The 18,237-nt window shown below is 32.1% G+C and overlaps 1 protein-coding gene across 1 annotated transcript in view; it reads right to left on the bottom strand.

Annotated features, from left to right (window-relative positions):
• LOC129222904 (solute carrier organic anion transporter family member 74D-like) overlaps window positions 1–18,237 on the bottom strand; it is a 58,278-nt gene that overhangs the window by 20,077 nt on the left and 19,964 nt on the right. The window contains exon 2 of the mRNA XM_054857466.1: window positions 6,014–6,100. Within this exon, the coding sequence (XP_054713441.1) occupies window positions 6,014–6,100 (87 nt within the window). The remainder of the gene's footprint in view (window positions 1–6,013; window positions 6,101–18,237) is intronic.

Raw genomic sequence — 18,237 nt, forward strand, 5'->3', positions numbered from 1 at the left:
ATGTGATTTGATGATGTCTTTCATTGAATGAAGCGAAAGTATATTCACTCTAAATCAATTTAGAAGTTTTTGAAAGAACCTTATATATTGTTCTTTATAAATCCCACACATATCGATAGATCCACTCTAATACACCAAGCAAAAAATTCAGCTCACGAAATTAAAACAATTTCGATAAGCATAATATATACTGTCGTGGGCAAGTAAAGGGCAGTAACTGCACTATTTTTTTTAATCTATTGCACGTTAGCTTTGTTGTACAAGCTCGCTTATTTGGTTACTGCTGAAAAAAAGGCGTGAAAAAATGTCTAATTCCAACATTTCCCTATCGTTAATATTGAATCCAAAACGCGTTTCTTCAAATATCTCGAAAACTCATTTATGCAGATCCTACCGTTTGCCTGCCCACGGCAGCATAGTGCATCTAAAAACAACATTGCAACAATTTGGAGGAAACAAAATCACATACGGTGGGTTTTCTTCTTCCGAAAAAATTTTCTAAATATTACAAAGCGATTAAATAAATTAATAAGAGTATTACCATGCCTAACTTTCAATCTTCGAGTTGAACAGAACCATTTCTTCGGTCACTCGTCTGGTCAGTGCTAATTCTATATTAGCTACCAGTTTTTTTGGCACTCTTGGCTTCTTTAAGAGGTTTACCACCTCCAGCTCAGTCACTGCTATGCCGGGCTAATGAGTGCTAATAAGCACGAAACTGCAGTCTTCGAATGGAATGGCTAAGTTTGCGGTGTATTTTATGTAATAATAGCATGTTTACTCTCATTTTCTTACAATAATGTGCAAGTGGCAACTAGCAATTGAGGCAAGCAATTACTCCAAGTGGGGCCTGTAATTACTACAAATTTTCAATGGCAAGAGGTTCCAGCAATTACTGCATTTTTTTTCTATCATTAAATACGTTTGATACTCCAGTGTTTACAACCTACGAGGACTAGAATTCCAGATCTTATGAATTCTATATCCTAAAATTAGACATTGGACAGATCATACAACTTTCTTGGGGAATCACGATTCCTTATTGCTTTCACTTGACCGTGATAGATTTTACTTTGATTTTATTTTTCTATGCTTGTACTGAAAACTCCTTTGGTCCACGTGCCTCAGCGAACATGTTCCTCCTCCTCGGAGATGGCGCCCATTTGAATTTTGACATCTTGAATTCAGCTGATGGTTTTTGCAAATATGATTAAGTTTGGAGCAATTTGTAGGAATGGAAAACCCAACGAGTAGGCTCCTATCGCAATTTGTGATTGCAAAAAACATTATTCGAACAAAAGACATAAAAATACAAATGAATACTAGGGGCTGGAGGATGGATGTTGTGTGCTGGATGCTGGATGTTTTCATTGCTATTATAGTCTGTGCTTTCAATCAAGCGTTTTAATGAATCATTTTATAATTGAATTAGTGAACTGGTCGAAGACCCATTGAATTTGAAAGCGAGGTGCTGAACTACACTGCGTAATTTTTACACAAGTAATGTATCTTATTTCCCTAGTAGTTTAACTGGTTAGGGGAAGACCGCCTGTATTGGACCCCTTAAGAACAAGAGGTCCGTGTCGCTAAATGTGAAGCAAAACAAAAATTAAAAGTAAGGCATCTGAAGCCAAATTTAATTAGGAACCGCAATAGGTACTTACATTTTCTTCAAATATGACAATATTTTTTTTTTAATTATTTTTGACAAAGTTGCAAAAGTCCATTTTAGGAATATATGCGCCTATATTGAACTACGCGCTTCCTAAATTGGCCCGTAACATTAAATAATATAATAACTTGCATTTGAACTGTATAGTCTTTTTACAGGATAAAACAATAGAATTTCCTTTGCTTTGAACTTGGTGCAGTGTTGATGAACCCACTGACGGCATTCCGTACCCTAAATCATGCTTTGCACTTGATCTCTATGGCAAATATTGCAATACCAGTTGTTTAGTGCGGTTTTTTGCTCTTCTTTTGCGGCGTTTTTTGTTCTGTGTCCTTTTTCTGTGACGATGACGTTAGACCGTTTACCGAAGTAGATTTCCTTCTTCTGCCTTCTATTTTTTATGCAAAAGAAATATGTGTGCCACCTTAACAAAATCATCAATAGAACCGACGATCATAACTTGATGAGAACTAACCGCTAATTCCTCGGAACTTGTGTTAATTTTATCCGTACATTGTTCTTGTGCATCTTGAACAGCTGACACCGAACACGTAGCATGTTTACTTTGGTAGTCTCATCTGGACTGCAAACTTATGACTCGACTTCTGAAAAGTCACTGTCATTAAACACAATTATACTAATAGGTCAAACTCCTGTTCTAGGTAATCCATTCAGAGAGCATTGGCCAAGCTGGCAGTTTGTCCATAAGAGTCGCATTACAGTTCTCTTATTTTATATTGGGTAATGGACCTCATTGGATGTTCTCGCATCCACGTATCACACGTTCGATTGAAATATGTGGGCAGAGGCTTGAAAAAAGTCACGTCTAAAGGCTGTAAACGATGCTTAGTGTATGCTGGAAGAGGAAGCAGTATTATACCGTTATCGTTAGCCAAGTTTATAGCATAGCCCCATAATCATCATTTCTACAAACAGCTAGGGCTCTTTCCATCATTTTGTTTCCCACTTGAGAACCACATAAAAGCAAGTTTCTCAGTTCACAGATTTTAGTATTATTCCAATACATACAAGTTCTCAAAATAAGATCGAACACGTTTTCAGCACAAATCACATCGTAGCTCAAAATATTCAGATCCAAATCTTATAAAACTTCATCCTCAAAGGTCTCAGACACAAATCTTCGCATTTCCACCGGTAGTGTCGTACAGAACTCTACGCTAGATTTTAAGACCTCGGTCCAATTTAAGCAGTGGTCCAATATAGGCGGTCTTCCCCTACAACTTGTGAAAACTACTTGCATCAAACAAAAAAATACATAAGTATTTAATAAAAACTACGAAAACGGAACTGTTACTTTTAATTACAAAAATAAACGAACTCAACAGCATATTTTTTTTACTCTTTTTTTTTCTTATTTATTTATTGACTTTTTTTACCGTGCTACTGCATACAAAATCAACTTCTAAAGTAATGGTTTCAAACAATACAGTATGTTTTGTTTTTTAACCAGAAATTTTTTCTACCACGGCACATAAAATTGTGAGTACAAGTCAAACTTTAACGTGGATTACTGCCGATTTACACTTAACTACAGCCAAATAGTAGTCACTGGATCACAGTAGAATGGACTAAGAAAATACATATTCGTATTTCACATTGTCGATTGATATTTTTATCTGTTCTCTCACACAAAAGGCTCTCTTCGAATAGTGAGAATGATTGAGAATATAGTACTTGCAATGGCTAGGCTTAGCGACAGATTTGGTGACTGTCTGTCAAAATCTTGCCAAATTTGGCGCTAAAATGATATTTCACATCCTGTGTCAGCTTAGTGATATTTGGAGAAATTTCCATTGAACTTCTTAATAAAACTGTTGGTGGGATTTTTTTTCTGTAGACAATATCTGTAAAACTTTTTCCTGCCTATGCTTTGAGCTCCTGCTTGCGACTCGCACTTCAGACGTATTTCCCTCTTCACAAACGCTTTTTTTACACCTTTTAACAGGCTGTGGGTTGTGCGTTAGGGTGGGCCGAAAAAAGGATATTTTCGAGAATCAACTTCTAATAGCAAAACAAAGTTGTGTATTGACATCCTAAACGTGGGAAAAATAATAAAAAAAAATAATATTAATGTCTTCCGATCGCGCATTGGCAGCAAAGTTTGAAAAAAAGGTAAAAAATGATCAATTTTCAAATATTTTTTAAAAAATCCAAATGTTCAAAATTTTTGTTCAAAAACCCTTCACATGCTTCCTTTTAACACTATTTTCATATATCTTTGAAAATATTTACATTCCTTTACAGTTTTTAGTTCGAGCATTAGCTGCAAATTTACGTGAAATTAAGCAAAAATCGACATTTTTAGGTTATTTGCACATTGCAGTATTTCTTCTTTTAGATCCCAGTTGTATTTTTTTTTGCAATGAATGTGCACCATACAACTCTTTGCTGGAAATTTAAGTATATTTAATTGCATTAACAACCCATAACTCACCTTAAGTAGGTGGCTGCACTTTGTGTTCCTACCTGCAATTCCCAAGAAGAGTAGTTATTTACAGGACTAATATATTTGTTAAGTAACTTACATTCACAGTAACTATTTTGTTTTAAACAAATTTCTACGTTTAGATCAAGACTTAAAGTTGGACTGGACATAGACACAGTTTTGGCATTGATTTTGGAGAACATAAAGTTTTCCATATAGATCCATCTCTTGCGTCTTAATACCTCAAATGAATTTCTGCAAATTTCACTGACCAGTTTCACAAACCTTTTAATTGCCTGAGTTTGATATGAAAATTTTAAGAATGCATACTTTAGCAAATGTTCCTAGAAGTGATAAAATATCCTTGTTTTCCACTTCATCACTGAAGTGGAGGTAAGTAAACACGTTGGTCAATCAATTTAACTGTTATTAACTGCGAAGCTTCAAATCTTAATATTGGTTGAAGAAATTCTCTTATAGCTGTAGAAACGTTCCCTGATGGATAATCTTTTGCGTTGTAATAACCGTATAGTGCAATCCAATTCTCTTGTATTTCGCCTCTGGTCCACTGCCATGACTAATAACGATATCTCAAAATGGCAAAGTAAGCATTTCTTTGAATCACCGGATCCATGATGTTTAAAAAAATCATCAGACTTGTAGATGTTGTAACTTTGAATAACTGTACAGCTTCACGGAAGTTTGTTCTCTTTAAATTTTGATTTTAGCGAACCATAATTTTTAAAGATATAATTTACTAGCTTAGTAGTTTAGTTTGCAAAATATACAGCCCTAGTACTCCGTTAGCACTTGTTAAGAAATGGTAATGAGTGAAAGTCCTTGACTTTGTGAGAGCGAGATCAGTTTTGCACTTTCCTTTCTGTATTGCATTGACAATATCTATCAAATATACTTTTGCCCGCTTTTTAAGCCAGTTTTTACAAGTTCGATTTCATCCGACCGAGTTCCATCGAAGTTACTAGATATACATGTAGAGTTATACAAAAACAGTTAAAGCTCTACCAATAATACAGTTAATGTTCCTCATTTCTCACACTCTGGCTGTAGAAAGGGTTATTAAACTGGTTAGTGAGTCGGTAGGTTAGGTATTTTGGCATGAGACAAGATATGGATGAATGTGAAAAAGTTTATACCTGCGATCATCGATGTAAAAAATTGAGTCACCAGTCCGACCTCAAACCTTGATCTAAACGTAGAAACTTGTTTAACATAATATAGTTATTGTGAATGTAAGTTACTTTACAAATGTACTAGTCCTGTAAATAACTACTCTTCTTGGGAATGGAACACAAAGTGAAGCTACCTACGTAAGGAGAGTTCTGGGTTGTTAATGCAATTAAATATACTTAAATTTCCAGCAAAGAGCTGTATGGTGCACATTCATTGTAAAAAAATTTATGAGTGTGATCTAAAAGAAGAAATACTGCAATGTGAAAATAAGCTAAAAATGTCGATTTTTAGTTAATTTCGCGTAAATTTGCGGCTCATGCGCAAAATAAAAACTGTAAAGGAATTCAAATATTTTTAAAGCTATATGAAAAGACTATTAAAAGAAAGCATTTAAATGGTATTAGAACAAAAAAAAAGTTAACATTTAAATTTTTATTTAAAAAAATTAATTGACCATTTTGTACCTTTTTTTCAAACTTTGCAGTCAATGCGCGATCAAAAGACATATTTGCTATTAGAAGTTGCTTATCGATTTTTTTCGGCCCACCCTATTGAGCGTATTTAAATTACGAAATACTTACATTTAAATAAGAACTCAAAAATATATATTGACGATTTTCAACATGGACAAATCAAATTCAAACACTTATTTTCCTATGTTTAAGCGTACAAATGCAAAGCAACAAACGATGTAATATACTTACAAAAAGGATCTTCATAATACTTTAGACAAAAGGAGGACAATAGAAATCCAAGGACTGGTCCAAATATTCTAAGGGCAGCCATGGCACCTGCAATAAATAATATAACCTACTTCAGCAGTATTAAAGAGATGAATAGTTTTAATTTAATTACTTGCATTGATTCAAATAACCCAAGTAATTAAATTCTGAAAAAAATTTAAGTTTGTTGCTTCCTAAAATCTTAACTAAACAATTTTATCACATGCTGATCAGCCAGTAATAGCCATTACAATAGATTTATGGCATGCAACTTTGAAAATGTTGATTCGCTGGTTTATGTACTTCATTAAGATATTGATGCTACTGCAAATTGGTATTATTAACCAATTTTTGTTACACAATACATATTTTACTTTTGTCAGGCTAAGAAAAATATTAACCATATCCACTGGATTGACATCTATTCTTTGCCAAATAAAACGGAACTACACTTGAATTCTCGGGAACCAAAAAAATTTTATGTTTTGTTTGCTACTGCAGTACCACAACCCCATGAAATTTATACATTTCACTATACATATATAATCTAAATGAACAACTGCTAAGAGTTCGTGATTTAGAACTGATTAAATCTAAGAAGTAAGCTTGTTCTTATTTTGAAATTATTTTTTGCTGCGAGCAATTAGCTTATAATCTGTAACTGAAATGAATTATCAGTGAATTCCAGTATCCAGAAGAATTTCATGTTGAAGACTAATAGAAAGTTTATGAAAGCTATCACTTCGAGTCAAGTTTTCACTATGTATGTGTTTTTTCGCTAATAAAAATATCTCTTCCTGTGACCACTTAGCACTCTTAGAAATTCTTATAAGAGTTTGAAATTGCTAGGTACTCATTTCAGTGTTGTTCAAGAAGAAACAATAAGTACCCTTGTATACTGAAGTTCTTCGTTGATAAAGAACCTGTAACATATTATGGTGAGAAAAAAATATCGTTTACTTGGGTACTTGGGATCTTAGGACATCGTTTTAATAATAGTAGAATGATTTATGTGATTACATTAGTGTATGCAATATGTAAGCGATACTGCGCTTTATATATATATATATATATATATATATATATATGTTTTTTTTTACAGCTTGTTTTGCTAGTACTGACAGAACATTGACATAGTGACTGCAGATACAGTAACTATCGTGCTAGTACTCTTATTACCTCATTTTTAAAGTTAAGATTTAGCTCTCAACTCATGTTTCTGTATGCTATAACAAGAAAGTATAAGTATAGTCTTTGTATGAACTTGATTTAGAATCTTGCCAATCTTTACATTAAGGGGCGCAGAAGCAGCCTCAGGACTTTCACTGTGGTTCTAATCATTCAACGTAAAGCATTTTGTAGTAGGTTGCTTTTTAAAAGAAAGATGTTGGCTTGCACTTATTTACATATATTTTGGTGAAAAATATGCAACTAAGCATGAAAGTACGATTAAACAAAGCGCGATTCTTTTGTAGCCAGAAAAAAAATCACATCGTCCATGTCTATGGATTGTAGAAGAGCGATGGGTGCAGTGAGAGAGGTAGAACAGTGAGACAACAGCATTTTATTTTCTGTTTGGATATTTCCATCCTGGGAAAACTTTTGAAAAGTCAAGTCGACATACTATGAGCAATATTATAGAAAAAAAGTTGCCTTTATGTATCATGTAAGAAAAATATCTGTGGTATCGTCGTTTGGACTCATCGAAGTAAAATATCACCATTGTTTGTTGCACTGTTTCTGAATAACTTTACACAGACTGGTATTATTAATTTTACATTAACCCATCAACTTTCATTTTAGCTGTAGAATGATGTTGTTAATTTTCTTTTTTTGAGAACGACAGCTATTGAGTTAATATTTTGCAATTAGGGAAGAGTGAGACACCATTAACTCGTTGCTCGCTGCTCCCATGAAACTTTTATATTAATAGTGGGGAAATCATATATTGATTTAAATTTAATTATAACTAGCCTGTTGATGTAAATAATAATGAAATAAGTTTCAAAGCCCTGCACCAACAAAATAAGGATGCTTAAATAGAATTATGATTTTTATAGCTGTATAATATCACAAAAATATTTCTATTTTGTACTTATTCCAATTGATTTTTTTTCTTTCATTGCAAGATGCTAAATACAATAAATACAACAACAATTTTTCAAAATTTCAACATGCTTGGAAATAAGGAAATCGGATAAGTTATTTAGGAGATTTTCTGACACTGACAGGAAAGAAGCTGCTATGCTAGTGAAAGACAAAAGCAACAGTGAAAGCATTCCATCTTTATCAAATGCTACGTTCCAGGATGAAACTTTAAGCCAATTTAAGAATTCAGAATCGCCTAAATCATTCTATCTCAGTCCCTAACAAATTCGCGGTAAAGGTCACTATTGTATGTCAAGAAAACATGACATTTAATTTGCCAAAGGCAATCGCTCATACCAAAACCAAGAAGCAGCAATCATTTATACTTTTTAATGTTAACTCAGATTCTTTTAAAATTTGGTAATTTAAAAAGTATGTATGTCACTGTTCCCACTATGTGGGGGAGCAGTGAGAGTGGGAATAAAAAATGTCATTGAATTTCAGTGTCTCACTGTACAAACTCTTCCCCTACATCCGATAGCAATATCAACATGAAAAAAACGTTAAGGACACGATTAAAAATGGTAATATCGCACTCTAAGTTCTACAAACAAACGTTTGCTTTTGAAATCACTCATTTATTTATCTATTTATTTATTCATACATTCATTCACTTATTAATTTAATTTTTTTTTTCAGCAAACCATTTACTCATTAAAGATTTATTCATTTATTTATTCATAGTTTAATACGAAGTAAAATAATTGGAATAAAATTGATCAAGACTATTTCCCATCGGATTAAATTTCTTTTGATTACTTTTAATATGGTTAAAACCAATGGGGTTGACTCTAAACTAAATCAATCTGAATTTAAATTATTATTTTTTGGGATGGGGGAGAAGAACTAAGTTAACTAGAACTCACTTCAGCCGTCTTCTGCAGCTGAATTTAATAAAAGTAAAAGAAATTTCTGAACAATACTCATATTCAGATAATACTCAATTCAACTACTCAATTGGTTGAAAATTGAGTTCCTTTTTCTATGAAATCCTTCACTGATACCAAACTACTGATTGAATATAACTGCCCATGGAATTACAGCAAAAATTAAATATTAAGTTATAAGTTTTAAATTATGCTGTGAAAATTTTGTATAGTAGTGCTTTTCCAGGTAAAACCATACATAAATACATAAAACTTCGTCATTTTATGAAGATATTTTTATCCTTTTTTACTACTCATGAATGAGATATCTCTGTCTAAATGGCATTCATCGCATTGCATTTCTTTCAGTTCTTAATGCTCTTTACTTCCTGTGCACGTGTCTCCATTGTTTCCAGTAATCTTTCTTTTGATACTGCCTGACAATTGAAAAACGTTTTTCCATTTACAGGAAGCATTTTTCCAGGTTTACTTGATTAAATTGAGTAAATTTACTTTCAAATGTTTACTCTACCACAAGTCACACCCTATCTTTTGTTCAAGGAAGATAGACACAGTACAATCGACCTCTTGCAATTCTTATACAAACTGACATTTTCTTCAGATTTGTTGATTTTTTCATTTTAATTCAAACATATGAAATAAATATTTTTCGTTTTCTTCATGACGTTTGGATAAAACACTTTATCCTTGAAAGAAATAAAAAAAAATTCTAACGGACATGTCAAGAGATTAAATACTGAACAAATTACCCAAACATGTCAGTCACAAAAAATCCTACGAACACACATGTACGTGAATAAAACAATTCTTTATACTTTTGCATAGACATGAGAACACATAGTCAAGAAATTTTAAAATTTTAAATGATTTTCTTTGGAAAATATTGATTTTCTCGCTGTTATGTTTTTCTCTATATGTTAAAAAAAAGCAACGTCAAAGGAATTAGAATTCTGTCTCTGGTGGGCCTGCGTCCATGAGACCCCCATAGCACCTACAGCCTTGAAATTTTGTACAAAATTACCAAGGGGTTTTTGCACCTGGGATTTGTTTTTTTAATTTTCGAATTAGTTTATTGGTAATTAACTTCTTTGGCTATAATTCAAAGGTAACACGGTAGTAGACAATCTTCAAGATTATTCAATAAAATCTCCCTCTCTTCCACCTCCACCCCCCCCCCCCCTATAACAGTGTCCTTTGTTTAATATTGCAAGCTCTCATTTCTTAATAGATAAGTTGAATAGAATTTTTAACAGAATTATTTAAATGATACAGCAAAATTTAGGTGAGGAATTGTGCATAAGTGTTGCGAAAAATCTTCTAATTACGCAAAAAACGAAAAACGCTTTTATCCCCAATGGGTGGCACAATTGTTACGACTAACGAAAAATTGTTACCGATGATGCAATTTGAAAATGAATCGATTTCTGTTAATCGGTGAAGTTTGCATTTATGTTAACAAACCTAAACATAAAATATTTTCTAATACCATAAATACATTTATGAAATTTTATTGAACGTAACATACAATTACTACATGTAATATACCGACAGCCCGGTTACGACATCCAGAGACTGCATGGCAGCCTGTTATGAATCTGTCATAACCGGGTTGTCGGTATATTTCATGTATTTCTGCCTCAGCCTTGGCTGCAGGGCGGTAACATACTGCTTATAAAAATATTAATGGGGTTGTTTCCTTCATAGGCCAGTGCCAATGCCTTTGAAAATGGTAAAAAGTATTTAAAAAATTTTGAACTGGATGAAACTTATTAGAAAAGTAAGAAAATATAATAAAATCAAAAGGAAAAATAATTTACGGGCAATCTAAAGTCGGGAAGGGGAAAGGGGTTAAGGGTTGAAAACGGTTTATTGCGATTTCCAGCAAAACTACGAGTCCTATCGAAAAAAGTAAATGACAAAATTGTTGGTAATAAAAAGATAAACAACTTTTGTATTTGCACTTTTCTTACATAACCTCAAAATTAGCGCGAAAAATTTAAAAAACCGTCTTTTTGGTTTTCATTTTTATCTCTCACGAACAAAAACAATTCTTTCCACAAAACTTAGTGAAAAGTTACCTTTTCATGTCTCAAATACACTGTTTTTTTTATTTAAAATACTTATATTTCCTTCTTTTTTTGATTTAATGCTTAACGTAACATATCCTAAAAAAATTGAACGATACAGATAAAAGGTCGCTTTTAATCAAAAATTATTTCATACTTTTCTTTCAATATACCTGAATATTGAATATGTAAAGCTGATTTTTTATTTATGCTACATTTTTCAACTGTAAAGTTTAATTGGGAAATTTAATTGAAAAAAAGATTTACGTAACAATTGTACAGTATGGATACGTAATTGTAAATAGATTTGAAATGTTTTAGTACAGCATTAAAAAGTTATAATTTCGTTTATTTTGCAGAAACAAATTTAATTTTACTTATAATATATCTTTACAAACATAATTAAAATGATTTCGTCTTTTATGATTGTCAGTATTGATGAATCTAAATAACGAACAAATACCTTCGTGCAGAATGAAATTCATCCAGAAGCTCACACTTCTTTGCATTGAAAAAGGTGTTCCTTATAACACCGAAACACGTGTCTGCAATATTTTGCAATTTTTGTGCTTTATAACGTTGGATTACTGATTTTTTGAATTGATGAATCTGTTTGATAATCTGCAATAAAGCAGATGAGAAGCAAGTGTATAAAATTTAAAAAATAAACAGCTTTGAATCGTTTAGTGGGGTCTCGCAAGAAAAAAGTCGACCATAAATACAAAAAAAATTTAGAATGTAACGTCAGCTTTTATTCATAGAACTTGTCAAAATTAATATAATTATGAGACTGCAATAGTTACGTTTCGTACTTCAAGACAGGGAAAATCAAAGGAAGGAAAAGAAATTAACAAGGACGCTCTTTTGCATTTAATTTCCAATTTCATTGTTTGTTTGTTTTTTTCGGTGGGTTTTTGGTAACATTTCCAAAAAAAATTACGATCCGTTTAAAATAACAAGACAAGAAATAATATATTGCATCGTATTAGAAAATGAAACACGCAGAATGATTTCGATAAAGATTCATAGCTCCTTTGAGCAATGTGCCAGATTTAGTCACAGTAAAAGCCAAATTATCATACTGCTTGTATGTCGACTTAACTATTTTCGCATGTTTTTTGCGATCTCTATGTTTCATGGATTTTCAGTTGTAATTTTTCATGGAAACTTACATTAGTGTATATTTAAATAAATTAATTAAAATTTAAAGTAATAATGATTTTTGTCTCAACTATTTTTCAATTTCCCTAATATATTAGAGTTAGTGCTTTGTTGGGGGCCTCCAACTCCCGAAAAACTGTATAATTCGTTCCAAAAAAATAAAAAGTTTGAAAAAAAATAACTTTCATTTTCAAGTGCTCAAAAACCTTGAACATTTGTAAAATGTAGTTACAGACCTTGAATTTTAAAATTCATTACGAATGTAACAGGGGGGGGGGGAGACCAAACTGTACCGAATTCAGCTCCTTGCTACATCCGGCATCAAAAATGTATAAATCATGGTTCTCGCGTTTCTGTAACATATAGCTTGAGATATTTTTTTGTGATTCACATGTTTCATATCTTGTGAATTATTAAATCCCACGTTCAGTACTTCAGAAGTTCTGATGTTATTGCTTGCTTTCATCTTACTTCAACTTAATCTGGTTAGCACAAGAAAAAAATATTGCTCTACCTCTATTCTTTTTCGTTTTCCACACTACTTGTATTCGAAAACATATTGTTGTAATGAGAAATCTACAGTTTTTGTATAAACAAAAACTGTTCCTTACAAGTTTGGAACAATTCGAAAAAGCGATGCAATCAAGTATTAAAATGCTAGAGACCGGAAAGTGCAAGTGAAGTGCTTTAAATAAGTTTAATTGTTCTAGAGTCCTTGAAAATAATTAAATAAGTCTTTGAGTCTACTTGAAATGTTCTGCAATTTTATTTCTGATCTAGTGTATAAACTTTACATTGTTTGAATGACTAGGATCTCTCGTTTTCTGTTTTTTAAATCTCCACGCCATTTCTTCGGAATGGAACTATTCGGCGCGGCCGTTTCGGAGCGAAACCCATTTCGGCGCCGCCGCACAGTGGTTCAAAACGACAAAAAAGCGGAAAAAATCAATAACTTTGAATATTCTCAAAAAATACTTTGGAAAATTGTTAAAATTGTTGCATGGTAATATTTATCTTCATGCTTGCTGATCGTATTCACTGCGAAACTCCGATTTTACGTCCCTCGAATCTACGTTTTCCCCACATTTGACGTTTTTTATCATCAGGTCCCTGTTTTTTCCGTACACTAATAATATTAATTTAACCCGGATGGAAAGTTTGTTATTTATGAATTTCCCGCATTTTACGCTTTCCCTTGGCAGTTACAAAAAAGAGAAAAAATGTTTTAAAATTAAGAAAAGTGTTTCCCTCTGAATTTTTAAACATAATCCACTATGTTGAAAGTTAATCCATGAAAACAAAAACGCTTCTGCTCCATCCGTAGCTGATCTTATGGACTTTTTAACCACTAATGAAGATTAACAAGAAGAAGAGGAAACACAACTCGTCTCTTCTTTCAATACTGCATTTAAGAGCTTAATAATAGTGAAAGACTATTTTCTTTATCATAAAGACCAGGAAAAAACTTCGGGAAGATGCTATATTTACTTTGGATTCAATAACTCATTATTACTGTCTATTTTTAACCTAAACGCCCGAATTCGTTACTTAATGTGTTATAATGATCTAAACTGGTGAGTACAATAATGTTATTTTTGTAAAATATCGCATTTTTACATTTTATAAGCGTCATCGTAGCAACCTTTGTTACTATTTTTGTTTCCTTATCTGATTTTTGCTTTTTATACATTTCCCGTATTTTACGTTTTCCCATATTTTATGTTTTTGGATTTGAATTGACGTTTTCCCATATTTTATGTATTTTATGCTAGATTCAGGCCTCTGAGAAACATGAAATCAGGGTTTCTCTGTAGTTCAAATTCATTTCTGTTTTTAGTGAAAAATATAAATTAAATCTGTCGTATGCCACAAGCAAGGTTTATTTATTGCAATCGATACCCTCGAACAATATTTTCTGGCAATGTTGTCAAACTGAGAACAGCTTTATACTAGAATGATTTCGAAAAGGAAATCAGAAATTTCAAACGTTTAATGATTTTCTAATTTCATTGTTTTATGAACAGAATGGTTATTTAACTTTTTATATAGAATTCTATATGAGTTTTAAAAATTTCTTTCTCATATGTATCTTCTTTAAAGCCAAACGGGTCCGAAAATTGTTATTTTCAGGTTACTACTGTATTGCATGTAGAATAATGCTCCGCATTAAGCCATAACAACGTAAATCTGTTTTTAAAAAATCCTCTATATTTATTGATGAATGTTTCAAAAGCCCCAACTTTCGGAAACAGTAAACAAACGTTTTTAGGCTCTCCTGAAAAGTAGTGAAACTGTGACATTCGTTAGTCTGGAGCATGTTAAATTTGATGACCAATTTCTTTGATAAAAAAGCAATTTACCCCCGTCGTACCGTTACGAGCTATTTTCTAACTTACTGATATTGGTACTCGTAAATAGCGAAGATCAAACAAAAACATCTGCCACGACTGCAGTCGCAGGTGGTCGCAGCTAAAATGTTGTTGTTTATTTACAGGAAGGATTAAACTGTTGATATATGTAAATTTTAGCCCACCGGAAGCCGCCGATAAAAGTATATTCCACAATACTTTTCATTATATTTTTAAGAAAATAATGTTTTTTTATTTCAGGTAGTTTTCAATTTTGATGAATTTTTAATTTTTAATTACGGTGTAATATGCGTCCTATAAGTGTGTAAAACAAATCAGAAATGACTTTTATTAAATTTTAGTCTTCTTCATTGAACGAATGAATTAAAACTGAAGTATAAGGCGTACGTCCGAAAAAAGTAAAAACATAATTGCTCAACAATCTTGGCTTATTTTTGTAAAAACGAATTTTTTTTTCAAAAACTCTTATGGAGTAAGTTACTACAACTCAAGGGCTAAGTAATTAAGGCATGAAATATTTTTTATCTTAAAACTTAAAAATGGCTATTTTTTCCGCCCTTGAGCCACTGTGCGCCGTTTCGGCGCGGTCCAATTCAATGCGACCTGTTAAAAAATCGAAATTGTCTGCATATAAATATGCCAAACATTGCTTCAAAATTCAAGATATCTTTTGCTTTTTTAAGTTTTATGAAAAGTTTTATGAAGTAATATTTTTAAAGGTGTATTTTGTTTTCTTTTTTATTATTAATTGATAAAATATAAGTTTAAAAACGTCTTTATTATTTTTCGAAGTAGATAAGTTAGGAAACAGCATTGACATTTTTCTATGAAATTTAAATATAAAACTCATTAAACTTAAATTGAATTTTTTTTCGTGCCTGATCATTAATTTGTGCAGTTACTTAAGCATCTTTTCTGTAAAAAATAAAAAAACTGTCAACTTAATAATAAGATGAGTTTTTTATATTTGTCATTGGAAAAAGTTATCGTGTTGAGAAAATCACCCGTAACCCTGCCCTCTATCAAGCTTTAAGTTATGTAGCGTGCTTTGAACACAGGATAGACAAGAAAAAACTTATAAGACTACAAGATACAAATAATATGTATTATGTAAAGATTATTATTATGTATTGCTTTTAAGTTTTATAAAGACTAATATTATGAATAAAAAATATTTTAACCTTTTTTTTATATTAAAATAAAATATTTTGTGTCTTTTTAGTTCCTGTAACTGTTCTAAAGCACTAAACTGTCGACTAACTATTTGGTAACAAAAGAAAAAAAAGCAATAATAAAAAATAATAATAATAATAAAACTTTTTAAAAAAAAGTAATTTGCAAAAAAATCATAAGTTGATTACAGAAAAATAATAGTGTTAGCAACTAACTTTAAAAAATAAGTGATTTTTTTAGTCAATAAAAAAATCAAACATAGCTCTAAATTTACCTTGATGTCCATACATGGGTTTGCAATAGTTAAGTCGAGCTTTTGGTTAGTTTGAAACGTGTTTTTACGAGAAGAAGATTTAAGAAATTATTTCCAGTAGCTGCTACAACAAAGAAGTAATCACCCCAGAAAAATTAAAAAACAATTCGACAAAGAGGAAGAACTGGTACTGGCATTATTTGCTAATGTTTCAATATATTTTCCTTTATGTTATCGCAGTAAGACATACGTGGATCACATTCACATATGACCCCTCTTTCCCGCCACTGTAAATTTTAAAATAACTTTTAACTAGCTTCTAGAGCACCAAATTCACATACTTCTTTTAGAAATATTCTTTCTTCTTTGAACTAAAATTTCTGAAATTCACAAAGTTCAGAATGCAAAAATCTGGCGCCGAAACGGTCTCGCCGAATCGTAACAAACCCCCATTTCTTTAGAGTTTCGTGGATTTTTGACTAGCTATCATTTTGTTTGTCGTTGGGTTTGAAAGATGATCAAAAATTAGCTCTACCAAAAGTCGATGGAGCAAATGACGATGAGTTATCCTTTCTCCTCTCTCTGTCGATCGATGACGTCGATTTGTCGAACCAAAACAAAAAAACAATATTTTGAATTTTCTTAATTTGCAAAAGAGTGAAACTTATATAAAGTTTTGGTTTGCCTAATTTTTTTTTTTTCCTGATGTTTTTCTAGTTCGAATCATGCTTTATCAGGCCTCGAAACGCAGGATTTTATATCTATTTTTCAAAAATTTCCCCAGGGGAGAAACCCATGGACCCCTTCAAACTGAAGATATTCTATATTGCATTTAAGGTGCTCCTTGAATCACTCCTGATACTCCCCTTCTTCCAAGGTCAATCCTAAATGTTATGTGCGGATTATATCGAGAAAAAAGTTTTGTTAATTTTAATTATGTGTAACTAGGATTTAATTATATTAATGTAGATTCATTTTGTTTATAAATAAACAGAGTTACCCACCAGGCGGGGGGAATGACTAAAACCAAGTCACTGAAATGTTTAAGGGTCTGTTTCTAGAGATATTTCCCTACTTTTTGAAGGGTCTCGTTCGTGGGGGGGGGGGGGGGTGACACCGCTCTTACGATGGCATCCCTGTAATTAATACAATCAATAATATTTTTAATTGGGGACCCGCAAAACCTAGGGCCGCCACTTGCAATAGCGGACCAAAAAGGCAATACCGGTATTCGGTATTTTTTTAAATGGGACACCGGAATACCGGTATTAGATTTCTCAAAAAATGATCTAAAACATTGTCTCTAAGCCATATTTTATAATTTTGTGCAAAAATTGTACAGTCGAGTCCCGAATTACGCGAGGGATGCGTTCCAAGACTCCTAGCCTAAGTCGAAATTTCGCGATGTGGAAAAAATATATGCATGCAATTTTTTTAGAAGCATACCAAATTCATTTAGACACTTATAAACACCCCTCTAACTGCTTTAAAGCATTCCTCAACTATACACTAGTTTCTTACTTAAAGAACTGAACTTTTATTGTATTTAAAAATATAAAACTGTTTTATTCAACTTGAAATAATTTAAGAGGCACAAAATGAATGATCGATGGGAGGGAAAAACATTAAATAAAACAACACGGTACGTACAGTATGTATGTAGTAATAATAAAATGTTGCACTATAATAATAATGTACGGTAGATACAGTAACAATATTTATGAGTTAAAAAATGAAGATAATGATGGTTTATGCTCCATGATCAGATCGTTATTCTTATATAATACATTTTTAAATACGGTTGCTTCGCTTTTTCTTTTATAAAGTTTCAAGTTTTGGCAACAACCCCTCTTCCTGATGTCTTTAATTCACAATACAAGAGCAGCTTCCATTTTCATAATATTGACATTGATAGACTGCTCTGCAAGCTTCAATGTTGAAACTAAGTTCCGAAATTTTACGGAAATATTTTTGTTTTGACTTTTAATTGTACGTATGGAAGATTCACTCATATTTATTGTCGCTCTACCGTCGATGTTTGTCAAGCATATCGAAAATCTTAGCCTTGTTCTTTTTTTTTAGTCAGAAACTTTCTTTTTCTTCCCATCTTCACAAACTTTAGATGAAGGTGCCTCTAAGGTGCCATTAT

The sequence above is a fragment of the Uloborus diversus genome, chromosome 5, assembly GCF_026930045.1.
Source record: "Uloborus diversus isolate 005 chromosome 5, Udiv.v.3.1, whole genome shotgun sequence".
In the NCBI taxonomy this organism is placed as follows: Eukaryota; Metazoa; Arthropoda; class Arachnida; order Araneae; family Uloboridae; genus Uloborus; species Uloborus diversus.